At 51.4% G+C, this 19,586-nt stretch overlaps 1 protein-coding gene across 1 annotated transcript; it reads right to left on the reverse strand.

Annotated features, from left to right (window-relative positions):
* Positions 1-11,757: 11,757 nt before the first annotated feature.
* LOC128274466 (uncharacterized) lies at positions 11,758-15,687 on the reverse strand. The gene is made up of 11 exons (XM_053012680.1): positions 15,679-15,687; positions 15,535-15,580; positions 15,323-15,448; positions 14,802-15,252; positions 14,625-14,720; positions 14,205-14,557; positions 13,732-14,174; positions 12,976-13,662; positions 12,563-12,789; positions 11,968-12,493; positions 11,758-11,895 (listed from the first exon to the last, which is right to left on the reverse strand). The coding sequence occupies exons 1-11, from the start codon at positions 15,685-15,687 to the stop codon at positions 11,758-11,760; spliced, it is 3,102 nt and encodes a 1,033-aa protein (XP_052868640.1).
* Positions 15,688-19,586: the final 3,899 nt, after the last annotated feature.

Genomic DNA, 19,586 nt, shown 5'->3' on the forward strand with positions numbered 1-19,586 from the left:
TCGTCCTGGGAGGCCTTGACCGATTCATTCCACTGCCAACGCGCTATGATCCCTTAAACACTTTCAGCGTACGTCATCAACCGCCTAAAAGTGGACCGTGGACGCCTCCATTGTGTTCGGTGTCTATTTTTGGTTGATTTCCGCAACTTTTTGAATAAAATCTCGCTACCGCTGCCATCGCCCCGTGACTGAAGGGTGAAAAAGCAGCCAAGTGAAAGGGTCTCCGGCCCGGAGTGTGCGGAAAGCGAAGTACCGGAGGTGAATTGTCGCTCACAATGGGCTCTTGTAGCGCACAAAATAAAAGCCACCGTTCGGAGCGCAGAAAGGACTCGCGTGCCCAAAGGACATTCGCGCAGCACGTCGAGCGGATTGTGGAAGCGAAACAAAAACGATACTGTTGACATTTTTCCGGCCAGGACAGGGCTACCAAACCCGGACATTCTGTCCCACCGGAACGAATCGTGCGTTCGAAAACCGGCACAAGTCCGCAACAACAACGGAATGTGGTGCCGTGTACAAAATCAACACATTGCTTGAGAGGAGGAAACAGTACACCGGAGCGCGGTCGGAACGAAAACACTCTAGAAATGTTTTATTCCAGCGAACAATGAATAAATTCAGCCACGGCAGCAATTCCGTTTCCGGGGCCCCGCGACTGGCATCGGCGCACTTTGTGCCGTTGATTGACTCCTGCCAGCGTCACGGGGCCGAGAAGATATTATTTCCATGTCTAATCCCACCGAGCCGAGCCGCCGAGTTTAAAACGGCTACAAACGGTGCCCAACCCCGGAGTGAGCCGGGCTTCACTTCACTACGATTAGCTCTAATTAGACCCAAAATCGCCGCCGTCGGTCGCTCCTTTCTAGGATAAAGCGCTTAGGGCACAGCTGTAACAGATGACCACCGGACCGGATGAAGATGGCAAATAAAACCAGAACTGCCAGAATTATCTTCGCAGATTTTGCCTATCCCCGGTTCCGGTATGAGAAAGGGAGCGCTTTTAAATTTTACGACGCCCTCAGTCGGGTCGGGCCGCCTGTTGGCCATTTTTCTTGGATTGCATTTTTCAGGATTCCTTCGACAGTGATCCTCTCCTAGTACACGCCGTGTGTCGTCGGCCGTCGCCGCCTGGAGGCTGGAAGATAATTAAGGCAGAGCCCAGGCCGGTGGACCTGAGAGCGACACCGGCGACACGGGCAAGGACACGAAATGCCGCGCATATCTCCGCCCGGAAATGTATGCAAAAAATGGGAATGTAATTAAAATTTCTCCCCGAAAATTGACTGCGAAATTTAGTTCATTTTACAGGCTGTCGGGTTTGTCCGAACCGCGCTCGAACCTCCCAGAATGCCAGATAAACGATGGCGGAGTCGCTTTGTTCTCCAGAACGCTAAATATTGTTTGCGAAACTGTACTTACCCAAAACAATTGGCCATCTTCAAAAAACACCGATTCGCTATGGACTTGGGACACTTGAGACGAAGTATTTTTAGAACGAGGTTTATATTTGTTTTATCGACGTCTTCGGTACGCCCTTCAACTAATGATGCATCGTGAAGCAGAAATAACTCATACATAATTTATGAGTCCGTGTCGTCGTCCGTCGTTGCGCCACCAGCGGTACACCTTTCCCCCAAGGGGGTGAACAGAAAGGTTCAGTTCCTGGCGTATCCCAAGGTCCTAAAGGCGAAGCCGGCACCAGATACATATCTGCCGGGTATGCAGTAGCGCAAAAAAAGGGCTTTGACGATCGCTTTCCTATACACGCCGTCGTTATATCCTCCCCTGAGAACACCTGCTGAGCCCGACACGGGGACACACGCTCCGGCCGACCCAATATCGACAACATTGTCGTCGTTATCCGGGTGGAATGGAGTGAAAAAGGATTCTGTCTATGCTTTCCCATCAAGCTGATTCGTTCCTTTTTCCCGGAGCGCCGTGACGCATGTGAGGAATTTTCATTTTTCCACCCAGCACCAGCAAAACATGTTGGCACGGCCACACGGCCTAATGATAATGATCGCCATCAGCATTTTTTTTTGCGCTCGCCCCACAGACTTTAGAACCAACCGAAGTGTGTATTCGAAGCCAGCCGGCCGTCGCCGGGCCATATTGCAGCACTTTCTGTCGAGCCGACGAACCGGGTGACTCCGCAGAGCGGAAATCACAAGAGTCATTTTCCATGTCCGTTCACGGTTTAATGGTGCTTTGCACCGGAGCCCCCCGGAGGCGGCAGAATTCCGACAGACTACCCGGACCAGGACCGGGCCTCGACAGGCCTAGTTGCGGTGGCAAGTGCATCCCTGGGATGGCAAATCAGCCGGCAGCACCTGCAGACGATAAACAAACACCGATAGGAAACAACTTGATTTTCGACCTGGCCGGGGCCAGAGAGGCCAGACCTTTGGCGTCGACGGAAGGACAGGAAGCGGCTTCATGTTTCATCACCTGCGAAAACGTGCTTCGATCTTGGCTCTGTGCGGCGGCACCGTTTCGCTTCCTTACGCGGGGCGGCCTAATTCCCAATTGACACCGGAGGCACCGTAGCACAAAATGGCCACCGGCACCGCGATGAAGCCGCAAAAAAAAGTCGGCAATCTTTGCTGCAAACGAACAAAGCGGCAAAGGAATGACCAAAAAATTGCTGACGGCTGCCTTGCTGGACGTTAACTGGCAAGATTGAGGAGCGACGGCAACGGGAAAAAAAAAGAACGGAAGAAGCATTATGATGAGGACGAGCTGCGAAATTTGACACTCCGCGGGCACCGCGCCTTCCGCACCGTGATTGTGATGGCGATGGCGTGCGACGGATAAAAATGTCACCATTCTTCTTCAGGTTGGCGGTCGTGGATGCGGCACCCGAAAACAACGGTACCGGAGGGGGACGCAAAGATGAATTCTGATGTCCTTTTAAATGAGGTGATGATAGATTTGCAGATAGGATCGACTTTCTGCTTCCCCAGACGCGTAATTTACTGACCTTCCATGTTGGATGTTCGGAAGCGAATTTTGACTGACGTTACAAGGATCGGCACGCGAAGGAGAGTGGTCGCGGTCGCCCTCGAGGGCTTTATTAGCTTCTTATCATGGTGGGCCACGTTTCTGGCCCCCCTCCGAAAAAAGCGTCCGTGGCAAGGGAATAAAATTTTCATACGGCCGCCTGCCCACCAGCGGCATGCTAATTGACAGATTGGCCGGTCACACAGAGGGAACGCGCTGAATAATACAGCAGTTGGCCATTACTTTTTTGTTCGAGAGCGTCCCATTTGGAAAAAATGTACAAAGAATAGGTTCATCTATCAAGCGACGAAAAATAATTGGCTCTACCGATGAAGCGGCGAGCGGACTTTTATGTTTTCATATTAATGTTTCTGTTTCCGAACGAACAATGGCATTATAATTTAAATACCCTCGGGCGCAGACGTCACACATTGTTTTTATCGGGCCAGTTCCATTTTTGCTTTTCACTAAGCATCCTTTTGTGTACTGTTGTTGTAACTTTCTCGGAATACTTCAGTAAAACCGCGGTGCTCGGGAATGCTTCGGAATGCTGATAGGTATTTGCACCGTTCCGTGGATTACATTTTTCCTGTTAAAAGCATTTGTAAACGGATTCATAACTTCCAATTCCGATTTTGTGTGGAAACCAAATCCATTCCAGAGAAACCACTGGTGAGACGATGGTTACTATGGTTGCGAATCATACATACCGATTCGGTGGCCCTTGTGATGTTTTAATCCACTTAAGTCAAGCTCTCAGATGCTTCTCGCGAACAAATAACAGCAAAGTGTGTGCGCTCTGTTTCACACATATAATTATTCACCCACCACCATCACAGTTCGTCCCAGCGGCCACGATTCGACGATCCGACGGCACCAAATGTCTGCAAGAAATTACTCTTTCAGTTTAATAACGCCGACCAACGTGCCGACGGCTGCTTTCGGTAGGTTTTTTACGCACTCCCCACAACTCATGATGCTCGACCCACGAAAGGCCACTCGCTTGAGCGCACACTGTTTTTATTCACTTCTCAGCCGGCCACATTTTTCACATCCACAGGCTCCTGAGGCGTTCACTTAACATAATTATTCATTCTACTTTCCGGCCACGCTTTCCTACCGCTGCCACAGCCCACTGCGACTACTGCGACCGAGACTTTTAAACTTTCGCACTTCGGGGAAGCCTTGCAGTTGCCTTGCACTTAATAAATAAATTCACGTTCCACGGCACGAATTGCGATGATGATTATGGAGCTGTGGGGCCACACTGCGTTAGGGCCCCGGGCCGGCAGGACGAATGCATATCCTTGAGGGTAGGTCTCACAATGGCCGGCGGGCGGGTACGTCATAACAATATTCCGGGCCGTGTTACAGCCCTCGACCACGTTACTGTGCTCCGTTGCGGAACTTATTCTCACATCAATCCACCACCGAAGCACCGGTTCGTTCGGCCGAATCGGAAACGGATGGCCAGTGAAAGGCTTACCACCAACAAACACAAGCACGTAGGCCTACTTCGCACGTAGCACTTTTCTGTTTTCCAACAACCAACGCCGAATGATGTGGCCCGATGAATCCCGATACCTTCACCTCGTCGCGCGGTCCACGGTTTGTCATTAAAAAAAATCCCCTTCGACACCAGGCTGGCCAGGACGATGCGACACGGCACGGCAGCAGCAGCAGTCCGAACGGGGCCAGTTTTCCACCGTAACTAACGTTGCCCGGGTGGAAAACCGGGGACGCAGGGATCCCTGACACACACTCTCGGCGTCGGCGGCGGCTCTCGCGCGCGCCCGTTGATGCCCTTTTGATGGAAGCATGTCGAAGCATGGGATCCCGGAGGGCGCCCCCGAAGGGCACCCCATACTGGAGCGCGCTTTTCCCGTTTGCGAGCGAGCGAAAATGCAGGGGAACGCGATGCAGCGACGAGCGAAACCTGCGCAACGACATCCTTGTTGGCAGGCGGATCGGCTGGTTTTCCCCTATTTCCCGACGTGGCCGTGAGCTCGTGGAAAACGAAACGTTCGTGGGTGCCTTCCGAAGCCGCCGTGAGTTACGGTGAGCAGTCGCTCGGCGCATCACACGGTGCACGTGGACGAAATCCTAGTAGGCCGAAATCGAAGGTGCTGTTGCTGAGATGAGCGACTCACCGATGTCGGATGAGTTTTAAGCAACTGAAAGGTGTACCATTTCGGATCTGATTCGGTTCCATTCTCTGGAGGAAAGTGTCCAACACGGAAACTTGTTCCTTGCGTCTTTTTTAGGTTTATTTTGCAGTAAAGAACGGTAACACGGAAACGTCATAGGTCAGTACGGTGAAGTTCCGTCAGACTAATGGGACGCTGTTCGAAGGTTTCGCCGAAGGGGATTAGCTTTATAGATACAACCGATGCACATCACTCCCGTGGTCCTCCGGTGGATTCCGTGCACTGTCGCTTAGTCAACACCTAATTTATTAATTTGTTCTCCAGGTCAACGCGCGGACGTATTTAGTAAATCACCAGCTCCATCACCTCGCACGTCGTGGCAAACGGCGAAGAAAATGATCATGTAAAAAGCAACATTGAGGAAGGACGCTTATAAATGGCGCCAGTTTATCACGGCGCGCTGTGGTAATTGACATAATTAATTTTATTTATTTTCTCCAGTTGTCTCCTGGCGCCCTGTCACGAGTGCTCCCCGAAGTTCGCTGTGACACAGTTTTTGCTCACCCACAGCACAGAGCTTTGCCCACCGTTCGGCCATTGTCCCGATGTTCCGATTTTCTTTGCCGCCTTTCTTACCCGGGTCCGCCCCCCGCCACCTGAAGGGAATAATATTGTTACAACCTTATTGCCTTCACATGTAGCCCGCGGGCGGGAGGAAAGTGCAAACTAACGAAGGACTTGGCGCACCACAAACTCCATGGTATTAGAGAGTCAATCTTTTCGGGGGGGCTGGAACCACGTCCGGATTTTTCCTTCGTCTTGTGGTTCTCTCTATTGCTTCGCAGACATTGCTCGGTGTGATTCGGACGAACGCTGACACGGCACTGCTGGACGATTGGCGTGACCATCTTCATTCGGGGAGAAGCATTCGGGAAAAAACACTCGGCGGCGGACATACGTCCCAGTCAAGGGAGATTATAAATTTTCCAATGCCTGGGGCCACTAGTGCGAAAAATCATTCTCTGACAGCGAACCGGCGGTCACCACATTCCCGTTGAGGAACAATCGCAACTTGTCATAACGATTAGAGGATGTGCGGGAATTCCTCAACAATCCGTGTTCGTGTTCGCTACAACTTACGATCGCTTCCGAGAGCGTGCGCCATTGTTGGAATGTGACACTGCTGGGTTGAAGTGCCACAGGATTATATCGCTGCCAAGCACGTGTGTAGCAAAAATGAATATGCACCGCGCTACTCTTCAACATTAGCCAGCAGCGGGACGGGGACAGGATAAATGGACAGCTCTCCCACGTCTATAAATATACATATTTTCCGTCGACATGGATTCGTGCATTTTTTCGAAGCGAATGGATTTTTGTTTTTATTAAACGTGACGTGCTTCTGTTTGCATATCCAGTCAGACAACAACTTCAAGCCCTCGGCTCGGCTCGGCTCGGTGACTAAATCTGGCTAATGGGTGAAAATCATCGCACCGCACGTTCCCGTGGACCACCACTGGTCACCACCAGAGACCGGAGCAGCTTATCGTTGACAGATTTATGGATTTTTCTTTGAGCGGCTACCTGGCCAGGATGCCCGCCGTGAATTTGCATAAAGGCGTTACATTTCTGTTTTGTTTCTTTGTTCCAAAGCGACTGGCAGGAATTCAAAAACTGTCACATTATCATATTATCTGCTCACGCGTGAGTTTCACTCTGTTTGGATTGCTCGGAACGAAGGTTGACACGAGACAAAATGTGGGCCCAGTAATTGGGATGAACCATTGGTTCCCACACACACACGTGCAGTGAGCTCAACGGTTCGTAAAATTAGTCCCATTCGTTGTTCAACCATCCAGTTAATAGGATCAGGGAGCGTCCCTGAATAAGTTGAAAAAATCCGCTGCTGAGAAGCAACAACAGTCGGAAATGGCAGCGTTTATGGGCTCATAATAAGCACCACCAATCTGCATTGCAAAGACCAGTTTAAAATGGACCAAGTTGCGTCATTAAATCGTCTCCCCAGATCGGTCCTCTTCGGTCACACACACACACACCACTTTTGGGTGCCTCGGCGCCCGGGAAGGGAACAGCTGGAGCCAATCATAAACTAATTAACTTTTTCGATATTCATTATTTATCGTGTTGGGGCAGGTTTTGCAGTTTATGGGGATGGCCGGGCACATAAATTCGAACACAAGGAAAGCCAAAAAAAACCGCTGGCCACGCCGTTCTTCTCGACTGGCCACACCAGCCACCGTACCGTAGGTCACCACAGAAAAGAAAAGGGAGAGAGCGGCAGAGACCAAAATTGAATTCATTTATGTACCCGCTCGCAAGGTCCACCTGTCACCGGAACTCGAATGCGTCGTGCGAGGACCTCCCAATGCATCAAATGGTAATGGATGACTTTCATTAATATCCCGCCAATTGGACAGCGGCCCATCGACACCCCGGCGGCAACATCCATATCCGGACGGCCGAGCCGGAAGTGCTTCTTCTCGCAAGCTGTCAGGCCGACCGGGGCAAACGTAAACACGCGCGTTGAAAGGTGGCCTCCAGAAAAACGGTAGGAGGCTGGCAAACGAAGTGCCGGTGTATCGGTGGGCCATTTTTTCTCCCCAATTGGAACCGGGATTGCCTGGAGCGGAGCGCGAACCGGAACGTGCCCTCGGGATGGCAATCGATAGCCGCCGCCGCCGCCGCGTCGAATGAGTGATAGAGGAATGTCCTGTGATGGCGGGCGCCATTGAGGGGCCAACTTCAGGACCGACACGACACGAGAACGGACCGTTGGCGGACCACCAAACGGGCAGCCTTATGACATTCGCCAATATTAATTGCATCAATTTTGAACATCAGTCACACGTGGCCATCGTCGTGCCGCATCACGCACGCACGCCGTCCTCCGTCGTGTGGCCACCGTGCATGGGTGCGCGATAATTAATGTAATTTTAATTAAATTTGCAAATTCGAAAATATACTACCAACGCGGTGAAATTTATTCATGAGATGCTATTGATATACATATTTGATGTGTCCGGCCGGGGGATGATGCTCAACGTGCCGGGCTTCGGACACTTCGTGGGACGGACGCTATCCGGTCGTAAACGAATTAAAAATGGTATTCAATTGTTGGCAACCGAGGGAAATTATAACCCACTGGAATCGAGTGTTTTGACTGAAATAAGCGATTCATTGGCCGGCCGAGTTGAATACGCCAAAAGAATCTTTTTCATTTCCATCGCCCTTTGAGCTCGGTTTCGGAGTATCTTGAGCGTTCTTTCGATTTTTAAATGTCAATCCAAACCTCATCACGTCGGCAAACCTCGTTATCGATCAACTGCCAGTCGTCAGTGGTCACTACGATGATTTCTCGATAGTTGTCAAGAATGATGGATAGCCGCAAGATGCAGGCCGCTGCCAATGTATTTCGTCGCAACGTTCTCCTTCTCGCCTACTGAGATGCATCTTTCTCTTCGTCTTCGACGTAAAAACCTTGTCACCGCGGCTCGAGGAAGACGACGACCGAACGACCACACGATCGATCAATCGAAGAGTAACGTGATGCTTGAAATTAATGACCCCAGCCAAGGACCTCGGTACAGGGCCCCCGCGCGTGGTCGTTAAATATCTGTTACAATCACAATTTGTAGTCTTCTGTTCGAAAGTTTATGGTACATTTTTAAGTACAATACCCATTTTATTGTCAGTGGCTTTTGATTAACTTGCTCGGAATAATGGGGCATCGACCGGAGTGTCCTTCGTGTAGCGAGGACCATTATCGCAGTGGCGACCGAAACCGATGGAGGCGCCTGGTGGCGCGCAGGTTGATTTATTGATTTTCTCTAATTATGTAGCGGTAAATTTCTTTCATGGCCTGTTGATAACTTAATTATGTGATACACCGAGCACGCTGGAGGGAGGTGTCAACCAGACAGACTCCCGCGCCGACTGCCGATTGGCCCGAGTGGCAAAGACAAACGACCTGGCTGACCTGCCCCGGACTGGGCCGGGTGGCCTGGATGCTCCGGGACCGCATCCATAACTCACCGTTTACGGTTTTATGGCCGCTGGCCGCACGCGTTTGCAACACGTACGAAAGAAACGAGTTTTTTCCGGCATTTCCCGCGTGCCGGGCACCATAACGTGCGCATAATGGGCTCATCCTGGCACCGGACGGGGGCGCCGGACAATCGGTTCACCGGATCCGCTGCGGCTCCGGCGCGACCACCGAGATAAGAAAATTTATTGAATTTATCAATATAATTTTTACTGATCAAATTTATTACAGCCCATCCATTGTTTCAACTCACGGCCGGCGCCCAGGGAGTCACCGGAAGTGGCCTATGATGGTACGTAATCAAGCGAGCGCGCCGGCGACGGAGATAAAGCTGCCTGACAAACTGTAGCCCATCCGGCCGCACCCGGCACCGGCGCCCCTCGTTTCGCGCGTTGTCGAGGAACTCCGACGCCGAGCCGGTGACGGTGAAAGTTAAACAAAAACAAATTTTAATCGATATTAAATGTGAAAACTTTTTCGATCGTGTTATTTTGTGTCTGGGGGGGCGGGAACGTCGAACTGGGTCGTATTTTTGGCCTCATCGCCGGAGAGGACACAAATTTAGCACCAACCACCAGCGGCGCGGTGGGGTCCGGTAGATGTAGATCGATGGCCGAGAGTGCCTTTTCCGGTTTGACTGTCTCGGTGACTACTTCCGAACCTTCCACCGGGCTTCCGAGGCCTTTCGAGTGTTGCTGCGTATCTTTCGAGTTTCACTCACACACACAAACCCATCACCGGAAAATCCGATAGTGTAGATTTGGTCTGCTTTGGTCCTCGCAAAATAGGGGGAGCTAGCCGGAAACGCCGTGGCAACTTTGAGGCTAGCTTTTGCCAAGGGGCGGACCGACTCTGTGAAGGGGAAGCAAAACAGCAAAACAGACATAAAACCATCAGAGTCCAAGCGGAGGGTTCCCCTTCCCGAGTTCCGGGAGTTCCGGCGCTAGAGCACACCTCCCCCCGAATGGTGGACTTTTGGTGCATAAATCAACATATCTGATCGAACAAATTTGACCAACATGAACGCCCAAACACAATCGGCCGCCGCCGCCCGAATGGTGGGGAGATCGATGGATGGATAGCAATTGTTTGGGTGCGATCGAAAATTGCCAAAACAGAAGCGAGGGAAAAAATGGCAAGGGCGGCTCCGGAAAAAGTCGGCGCACGCGATGGTGGACCCGGTGAGCTACGTACCATAAGGTAACGGGAACTACCGGAGCCTTTTTTCTAATTCCATTGTTTGCCGTGACCGTGGGGCTTATTTTGGTAACTCGAATCGAATCAATCGAACGGGCCGGTTTCATGTAACTCGATTGTAACATAACCACAATAGAATCGAAATCAGATGCACGCAAACGCCATATTGGGTTTTGTAATCAAATAAAGCCCGCTCGGTGCTGTAAAAACTAAATTTCAAGAGTGTAAAACACAATTTACTGACACGTGGAATGATGATTTGCTTGATCATTCGATGAGTAAGTACCCGCGACACGCGGAGTAACACTCATTAGTCAATCAATCCGTCAAACGACTTGTTCCCGTGGCCGAGGCTTCTCTACGCTCCGGACAGAATGCACCAATCACGCCATCGCACTATAGGGAAAAGGCGGTCATAAGTCAACTTCAGTCAACAAAGAAACTGAGCATTTTAGCCTAAAATAGATAAGTTATCTATGGCAAATCCGAATTTTTAGCCTTCCTTTTTAGCTTTTAAGAAAACAATTCCTGATGCAAAAGGAGGCCCCTGGTCTCTTGTTCCAGAAGATTTACGTATTTGCGTATTTACGTAGGAATATCCTTTGAAACATTTTGGTGCAATACAGATTGCATAACCCCGGCGTTTAGATTGTGCATTAAAAGATTTTAGTGTCATTCAAATTGCATAGCTGGGGCGTTTAAAAACCTTAAAATATCGAAAAGAGCTAATTTATTATACTTGAACGCTTGTATTATACATAAAAAGTCGAATCTCATCAAAACACATGCAAAGAGAACAAAAACGTTGAAAAAAGTCCATAGATTCTTCCTCAAAACAAATATGTCCGCCTTTCCCAAACAAATTCCCTACTGTGCATCGTCTGCATAAAACGCAAAAACTCCATAACTTTTTAGACCCAGTCGAGCACTCGAGCACTCGAGAATGGCCATCAAAAATACACACATCTGCGCCCGCCAGTAACGTAACGGACAATTTAGAATGTTTTTTTATTCATTACGGGGTTCCTGGCGGTGCTTTACGTTGTTGCTCGTCATTTGAACCCTAATGGTCACGGCCATGTGCCAGGCCGTCCGAAAAAGCCAGCGGTAATTGGATCGAAAACGAGGCCGCCATGACGATGATTAATGCTTGGCCAGAGGGGATCAAAACGTCGGCTGAGGGCGAGCCTGATGATGATTCGGTTGATACTTTCGAATTGGCCTGTCTGGACGCCCTGTCTCATCACGCCCCCCGACTGCAATTGGCGTGATTTTGTAATGCATTAATGATAGGTCCGACCGGCCTAAGTGTTCCGATGACTACAATCGGTCCGTCGGTCCGTCCCCCTTTCAGGAGTAGCTGAGCAGCCGAAGCTTCTGCAGCAACTGGCCAACGTTCCACTGGAGCATCGGCGGCGTTTTAGCGAGCACCTTCCGCGAGGGTTCTTCAAGGGTACCCTTCAGCAGACCGTAACAGTCCGCGTTGTACTACGGAAAGGAAGGAAGCGAATGAGACACCCCGAGCTGTCTGGTTCATCACCCCCCCGGCAGGTCACTTACGCTTTGGTCCGCGGGACGCGGATGGTACGCCATCGCGATCTCCTCAAGGGTGGGCGAACAAAGCTCCTCCACCTCGACCGCCAGCACCCCGAGAGGCGTTATCTTGATGGTTTCCAATTCCGGTTCCGGGCGACCTTCAATCAACTGACGGCACCGAACCAGTGCCGTTCGCCGATCGGCATATCGGTTCCAGAGGCAGTGGCAAAAGTGGTGCGTCAAACAAAACACGGCCAAACATCGCAGATTGTGGAGTTCCATCGGTTCGTGCTTGGGGGCGCCTTCCGGCATTCCGGCCGTGTAGAAGCAAGTGTCGGGTTCTGGAAAAAGATGCAGATTGAGCTTGGCCAGAAGCTCCTGTAGCTCCTCCAGAGATAGCTCGTCGTGTGGAGGGACCACGACCTCCCGATTGGGGGATTCACGATGTTCTTGGCCGATCTGCAGTCGGTAGCCACCGGCGGTGACGGAGAACACAATTTCAAGCCCGGCCCCCCCGGTTCGGAGTGAGATAACGGTGGTCAGATCGGCTCTGGAGATAGGGGAAGAAAGGGGACACTATCGACCGCGCTATTGACGCTATTTCGGAAGCGATGCTTACACTCGTCCCTGTCGTCGCATGTCCCACTGGCGAAGGGGTAGTAAACAGTATCGACGGGCGGCCAACCCGAAAACCCCAAGTCGGTCGGTCCAAAAGGTTAGTATCCTGCCGTCCGGATCGTACGATTGTCTCTGGATCGCTTTGGTCGACCAACGGCCCGGTTCATGGTCGATCCGCGTCAAGATCCGCTCCGTCTTTGATCGGTCTTCGGGCGTCGCCCGGTCAGGCTGTTCCACGGCCATCGAATCCGTTCGTTTAGTCACCGACTTTTTCCGTTTCCGGGTTCGCTTTGGGGAGCCCGACTGGGGACGCCCTCTCGGTTCTTGTATGAGTGACTTTCTACTGGATGGCCTCGGAACCGGGTGCCGATGATTGAATTCTCGCGTGCCAACTCTGACGGACACGCGTTTTACGGTCGGCACCGGTTCCTCCTCTCCCGGTGGTGGTAGCGGCGGGAACACCGGTTTCTCCTTGTCCCGCAAATACTCGAGCAGGTTCAGGAATGTCGAAAACAGATCGCACAACCGTTCGCCGGCCTCATCATCGTCCGCGGCGATGCACTCTTCGAGGGAGCGCTCCAGTTCCTCCATGGTTTGCGCCGTGCAGTCAGTGTCCTTAGCGGCCACGGTCAGCGGACGACGGGCGGGTTGTGGAGGGTGCAGATAGCGAGGATGCGCCGGGTGTAACAGTGAAAGGTGGTCCAATTTTGCATCCATTTCCGGCACCAACGCGATGGAGGTCTTCCGTCTGGCCCCGGCGCTGCGTTCCGCTGTTCCGATGTCAGCTTCAGTGGGAAGGCGTAGCTCCGAGACAGGGGTCCACTCGGCGGGTCGTTGATTGGCTTGCCGGAATCGATCATACTTCAGCATCAGTTCGTTCCTGGCTAGGCGCTCCCGGTCGAGGGCCTTCCGTCGGGCGGTCCGGTCCCTCAGAATACAGTACAATTGTTTCAACTCCGCGTGGAACCGATATCCTTCCGGGAGTCGCGCTAATATGTGGTCCCGGATCAGGTAGTGCCGTCTGATGTCGACCGGAACATCCACAAGCCGGAAGTCTGGCAGCACTTTTGCTCGACGCGTGCCGTGCTTCGGTTCCGTGTCCTTGGCTGTAAACAGTCGCGACGCTTCTCGGGCCCGGATCTGATCGTACCGGAGGTGGAATCGTTGGACGGCCGGGGATAGCTGCCGGAATGTGTCACTTTTTTCCCACGGTTCCCAGCGACACACGGTCGGTTCTTCCCACCAGAAACACCCGCCAGGCAGGAGGAGTTCAATTTTAATCAGCTCCTCACTTTCCAGTTCCGGTTGGCTTTCTGACAGGTCCAGTCGGACCGGTTTGCAGGTGAAGATGAAATCCGATCGCACCTCGACCGGTTGCGGCAGTTTGGTGAAGCGTGTGAGTTTGTAGACCCCTCCCGTGATGGCGTACTCCCGCAGATTCGCGTACCCGTCCCGCAGCGGTAGTGACCGGGGGCCGATTGGCTCCAAAGTGTCCCAAAACTGATCGCTTTGCTGGCGCTCATACTCGTCGTCTATGTCGACCTCGGTTTCGCCGGTAATCACTGCCGGAACCGGTGCCGGTTCCGGTGCTTGTTTTGTTTTCCCTTTTTTGGCTCCCCCCTTGACCTTCCGCCCTTTGCCACGCTCGGCCCGACTGCCGGATGTGCCGGGCTTTTGCTGCTCGGCTGCCGCGGCTTCCGCTTCGGCTTGCCGACGGCGCTGTTCGTTTTCGTAATCATCCCGCAGCTGGCGCAAAGCTGTCAGACGTTTCCGCCTGACTTCCTGCCGTTCGTTCCACTCCAGTTCCTGGGCCGCGATGAGCTCCTTGGCCGGTCCGGGCAGCAGCGGTCCTGCGACCCGCGTCGGGTCCATGCTGCTGTAGTGATCGAATCCGTGCCAAAGGCCCCGGATCAGCGCGTTCTTTAAATCAAACGCCGGTGGCCGGTGCAGGATGAGCCGGAGCGGGGCCATATTCACCGTTTTCATAAGAAGATTACTACGCGTGAGAGAGAGCGAGAGAGAGATGTGAAGGCCACTAGCAGAGGAAGCGTGTTGCAACTTACTAATCTGGCGGCAGAGGAACATGGCGAAAGGACCAAAAATAAATGGCCACAACTTCGCTCGCGTACTGAAACTCGCACATCACTGGATCCAGGACTCTTAAAGGACGGAGAAAAGAGAGGAGAAAATGCCGGCCAGACCGATGCTAATGCACGGCGCCGAACGGCGTGTTTACTTACTCCATATCTCGGGCTAGGTTGCTGCCAACACGAAAGGTCATCCTGTCCAGTGAATCGCTAATGAACTTCCGGATTTCGTCCCTCGCCAGCAGCACTTCGGCCCCAGGCTGCTGCTCCGTGTCCTCGATCGATTTCAGCACCGCCACGGCCTCGCGAACCGTCGGGACATAAATTGCGCCTATGTTCCGGTACAGTTGCCGCAGATCTTGCCGGGTCGTTTTGCGCCCCACCGCAGCCGCATCCTGCGTCAGCGGGCTTCGCTCGTCGGCCGCCAGCGTCCAGCTGACGGAACTCTTTTCTTGCTGCTCGCACCGATAGCGCCACCGGTACAGGGCCTCGCGAAGCTCCGGAGCGCTGCTCGGATCGGGAGGCTTACGGCAGGACACAAAATCGGACCACTGCTTCCGGTCCGCTTGCTGACATCGGTGCTCCGAGGCACTTTTTTCGAGCCCTCGGGGGCGAAAAAATGGAAAATTGATCCTCAATTGAACCCCCATTACCCCATGAATTCTGCTTCTTACGGCGAAATAATTTTACACTTTCCACCAACAGCACGCGCCGCTGGTTGTATTCCTTCAGATTTTGGGCGGCCGCTTCCCGGAGCCGTCGCTGCTCGTCGGCAGCCCGTTCCTCTTGCTCTTGGCTGGCGCGGGACGACAGCAACGAAAAAACAAGAAGCAATCTCAGTGAGCAGCGCCCGAAGTTGGTTGCAGTTTTTCGTTAAATACTTACAGCGCCGCTTCGGGTTCGGGGATTTTCGGTTCCTTGCTCTTCTTTGGCTGGCCGTCGTTGGGGGAGCGTGCAGAAAGAATATTAATTAGCTTGGGTATTTGCATTACAACACGAAATTAGATTTCGGTGCTCCTTTTTGGCTTACCTTAGGCATCGTCGACAAAATGCGAACCCCGTGCGTCGATGGCAACCCGTCGATTGCTTTGATCATCGCCTACGCTGTGATTACGATATTCGATGACAGGACAGGAAATGCTCGTACTGTAATTGAGCACAAATTGAACTTCAACATGCACAGTCAATTACAGTGCGCCGATGAATAGTAAATTTGGTCGCAAAATGACTACGTTCTGGCAATGACGAGGGGAGCTCGCACTCTGCCGAGCAGATAAATTAGACATACAAACAATCCTTCTGGAAGGGCGCGCAATCGATACGGTACCGTACCGTCCCCCGTGGCCTGGCCTTCAATAACATCCGTTTCCGGCGCGACGTGACCGGGTTGCCAAAAAACGACCAACAACAGTTTTACACGTTGTGATTATTAGGGGGCGCAGCAAAAATACGCTCGCTTTCCTGGCGACCCTCACAACCGAGGCCGAGCCGATCGATTGGATCCTTTTTGTTGCAATTCACTTCGATACATTCCATTAGTCCGTTTCCAGCCAGCCAGCCAGCCAGCCAGTATGCGATATCGGTAGTTGTAAGGTATTTTGCACTCCGGGTTCTTTGTGGCAATCGAGAAACCCCGCTTTCGATCGAGAACCCCGAGAGTACTGGGGCAAGGGCACATCCACAAATTAATGAACTTTGGCCCACCGAGACACAAACCATCTTACGGTCGGTCGTTAGGATTCGGGCGGACCCTACCGCCGGCACTTCCGTTCATTCGCACCGTCCAAATTGCCGTCCCAACAGCGATTTGGACGAGTTATTCCACCTTTACCGGGCGGCGAAGGATAATTTCATAAATGATTCATAGAAGCACATAAATATTATCCAATCAGTGTTAACAAACTCTACCATCGGTCGGGCTGGGGCTGGTCGAGTGTAAAGGCAATCCTTTTTTCTGCCTTTAGGGTACTTTCGGTAGCTTTTACTTACGGATGATGAATGCAGACACAAAATTACATCAAATTGCGATGCATTCAAATTAAATCAAAACAATTACATTCGTTTGTTGGCCCATCACAAGATCTTAAAGCCGTCGAGGTTTCTACGACAGTTCTACTCGAGATGAAGTGCACTTTTCCGATCACGACTCGTGATACGTTGTCCGACATCAACACTCGAGAAGGCAAGGACTTTAGGGAAACTTTTCGGCCGCCGAGCCTCCTTTATCGGAAGCTCTTTAACACTCATCAGGGAGACCGAAAAAGGGCTCCACTTGTAAGCTTGTCGGAGATTTATTCCAACCCGAAAAGGCTTTTATCGAGCGTATAAATTTGGCCGGGTCATAAATTGGGAGCATTGTCTCGAAAAGTCTCGCCGGAACCGGGGTGCCTTCAACGGGTTCCTTCTCGAAGGTACAGCAATCGGAGGCTCCCATATGAGCGACTCTTCGTGTGTAAAATTGGCAGCCAAATGTGCCCTGCAGCCAACGGCCAGCCAGCCAGCTCAATTGAAAACAGTTTGTACACTTAAAGATCGGCAAGCTGGTAATGTTCCTTGCTCGTGCGCCGCTGCAGCGCCACAGCTTCCGGCGGCACCAAACGCTTACGAGTGGCGATTGCAAGACGGTAAACGAGTTTGCACTCCACTACCGGGCCACCGTTGGGGAACGGTCCGGTAAATGAACTTTTGAAGACCGACCGAAGCGGTCCGGACCGGGTGTTTCGAGTAAATTTTAACATCTGAAACCATTAGCAAGTAACATAATTCTGCTGTCGGGCTGGAGCTGGACGACGGTCCGCGAAGATTGGTTTGTCGTGACTGTTTGTTTAATGGACATTTGTTTTTTATTCTATTAAGCCTTTTCGGGTGGGCAGCCTGTGTACCTAAATCCGGCACAGCCAGGCCGAGGTCGAGGCTGGCCGCGTGCCGTGAAACCGTGGCACACTGGCATTGGTTATTTATTGTACAATAAATTACTTTCAGTATGAAATAAATGAGAATTATAATCGAAAGGCGAAGCGAAGGCGAATTCGGACACGCGGGGCAGGTGGGTGGAATGGGTGGTTTGTGGCCAATTTTTTCGCTCCCGCCCTAACCACGTGGTTTGTCACGTTTTTATGCGTTTGCGTTTTGTTTGCTTGTCTCGCCTGTCTGCTCTCTCTCGGCTCTCTGGTCTGGGCGCTTTAATTTGTGTTGTTTTATCCGCGGAAGGGCACAAAAGGGCGAAACTAAAATTCATTTATTACAATCGTGGTGATTAGTTTCGGGCTCGGGTCGGGTCGGGAAAGGGCGGCGGTGTGGTGGTGTGTCACCAGCGACACTCATTCTTTACCATTATCGGATCCGCTAAAGCCCCCCGTAGCGTAAGAGTAATGGGGCACACGTTTAGCAATATGTTAAAACGGGAGTATTAAATTATTTTGCACCGTTCTTTGATGTGGCTTATTCAAGTTTTTGTAGCAAAACGAAACAGCAATTGATATTTTGACTGTGGTTGCCCTCATGGCATTGTTTCTGTTGCTGTTTGTTGTGGTTGTATGGCGGTTTCGTAAAACAAATCACTCAACACCTTCTTCGGATCAGGACAATGTCTATAAAAGAGAGTGTCCGATTTCCTAGGTCGTTATAACTAGTTTGGATTTTTGACTGATGTGCTATAAAATGCCATAAAATGCTATAAAATGCTATAAACGTCTCTGTTGCGGTTAGTAATTTTTTTAGTTAACAAACGAAATGTTTCGGCCTTTCGTAAGGTATGTATTATATGGTTTATGTTCTATTTAGATGCTTGTTCTTGCGTACAGTTGTGTTGAAATAAATAAGGCTCAAATGGATGCGCGTATGGTGGAGATACATTTTTCCATCCATCTCAATTGTCTCGTTCATTAAAAATGAGCCTCTTCCAAACCCCAGCGGTAGCAAGGAATTTTATCAATCAACCACCCAACCCACTCCCAATTTGTGTGGCTGGGAAAAAACCCCAATCACCATCCTCATTGGCACCGACCGATGCTGCAACAAAATGCACTTTCCGCTTTCCCCAATGCCGTTTCGTTCGATGCCGTCGTCGTCGTCGGTCGGTTGGTGGAACATATTTTACCTCATTTTTCAAGCTCGTATAGCCGGATTTTTGAGAAGAATTCACATGGGAAATCTCGTCCGATGAGCTCGTCTGACTGGCGAAAGAACGCGAACCGCGAACAGCTGTTGCCCACATCCTTACAACCCGGATGGTGGCCCGGGCGAACCGGGTGAGTCCGTGAACCGTGAAGGACGGTGGAAACGGTGAGTGGCCACCATTTTTCCAGATGAACATACTGTGGAGTGGTTGTGGTCGTACCTTTACCATATAAATAACACCACCACGAGGCAGGAATTTTGACAGCGAAATTTGTTTTTGTGCTCGATTACACTTGACCCGTTGGTGGTGGTTTGGAGAACCACTACAAACTGCGCACCGTCCCGGCGCCATTGCTGTTATTTTGTATCGATTTAGTAGAAAATAATACAATTATTCGCAGCTAATCAGCGCGCCTGAAGTGCGCTCCCGGAGCCAATATGTTGCCAATGATGATACAATCAGTAAGTGAGTCGGTTACGGCATTTCGCACGTACATATTGCTTATTGGTTGCTGCAGTGAATGCATCGATCGCAACCGACGATGCATTGACAAAACCAACCCTCAATCGGTTCGATCCGATTCGATAAACCATCGACAGCATGGCCACAACGTGTGGTGAACCAGCATTACCGCACGGTATCGGTTACATGGCAGGTAACAGGAGCATACTCCAAAGATCCCGTTTTTTTTTTTGGTGAAGCTTCCTGGATTGAAAAATGGGCTCCACTCACACGAGTACCGGCCGGTTCAAGGGCACTGTTGGGTTGCCGGGTCTTTTCGAAACATTACACGGCACGGTTTCGGTCAGATTCCCTCA

The sequence above is a fragment of the Anopheles cruzii genome, chromosome 3 (genome assembly GCF_943734635.1).
Source record: "Anopheles cruzii chromosome 3, idAnoCruzAS_RS32_06, whole genome shotgun sequence".
Taxonomy (NCBI): domain Eukaryota; kingdom Metazoa; phylum Arthropoda; class Insecta; order Diptera; family Culicidae; genus Anopheles; species Anopheles cruzii.

Bases quoted from the DNA above. Each gene is read 5' to 3' on its own strand.
- LOC128274466 (XM_053012680.1), bottom strand. The intron at 14,175-14,204 runs GTGGCAAAGGGC...TCAAGGGGGGAG, and splicing joins ATCCGGCAGTCGGGCCGAGC to CCAAAAAAGGGAAAACAAAA. The intron at 11,896-11,967 runs GTAAGTGACCTG...TCCTTTCCGTAG, and splicing joins CGCGTCCCGCGGACCAAAGC to TACAACGCGGACTGTTACGG.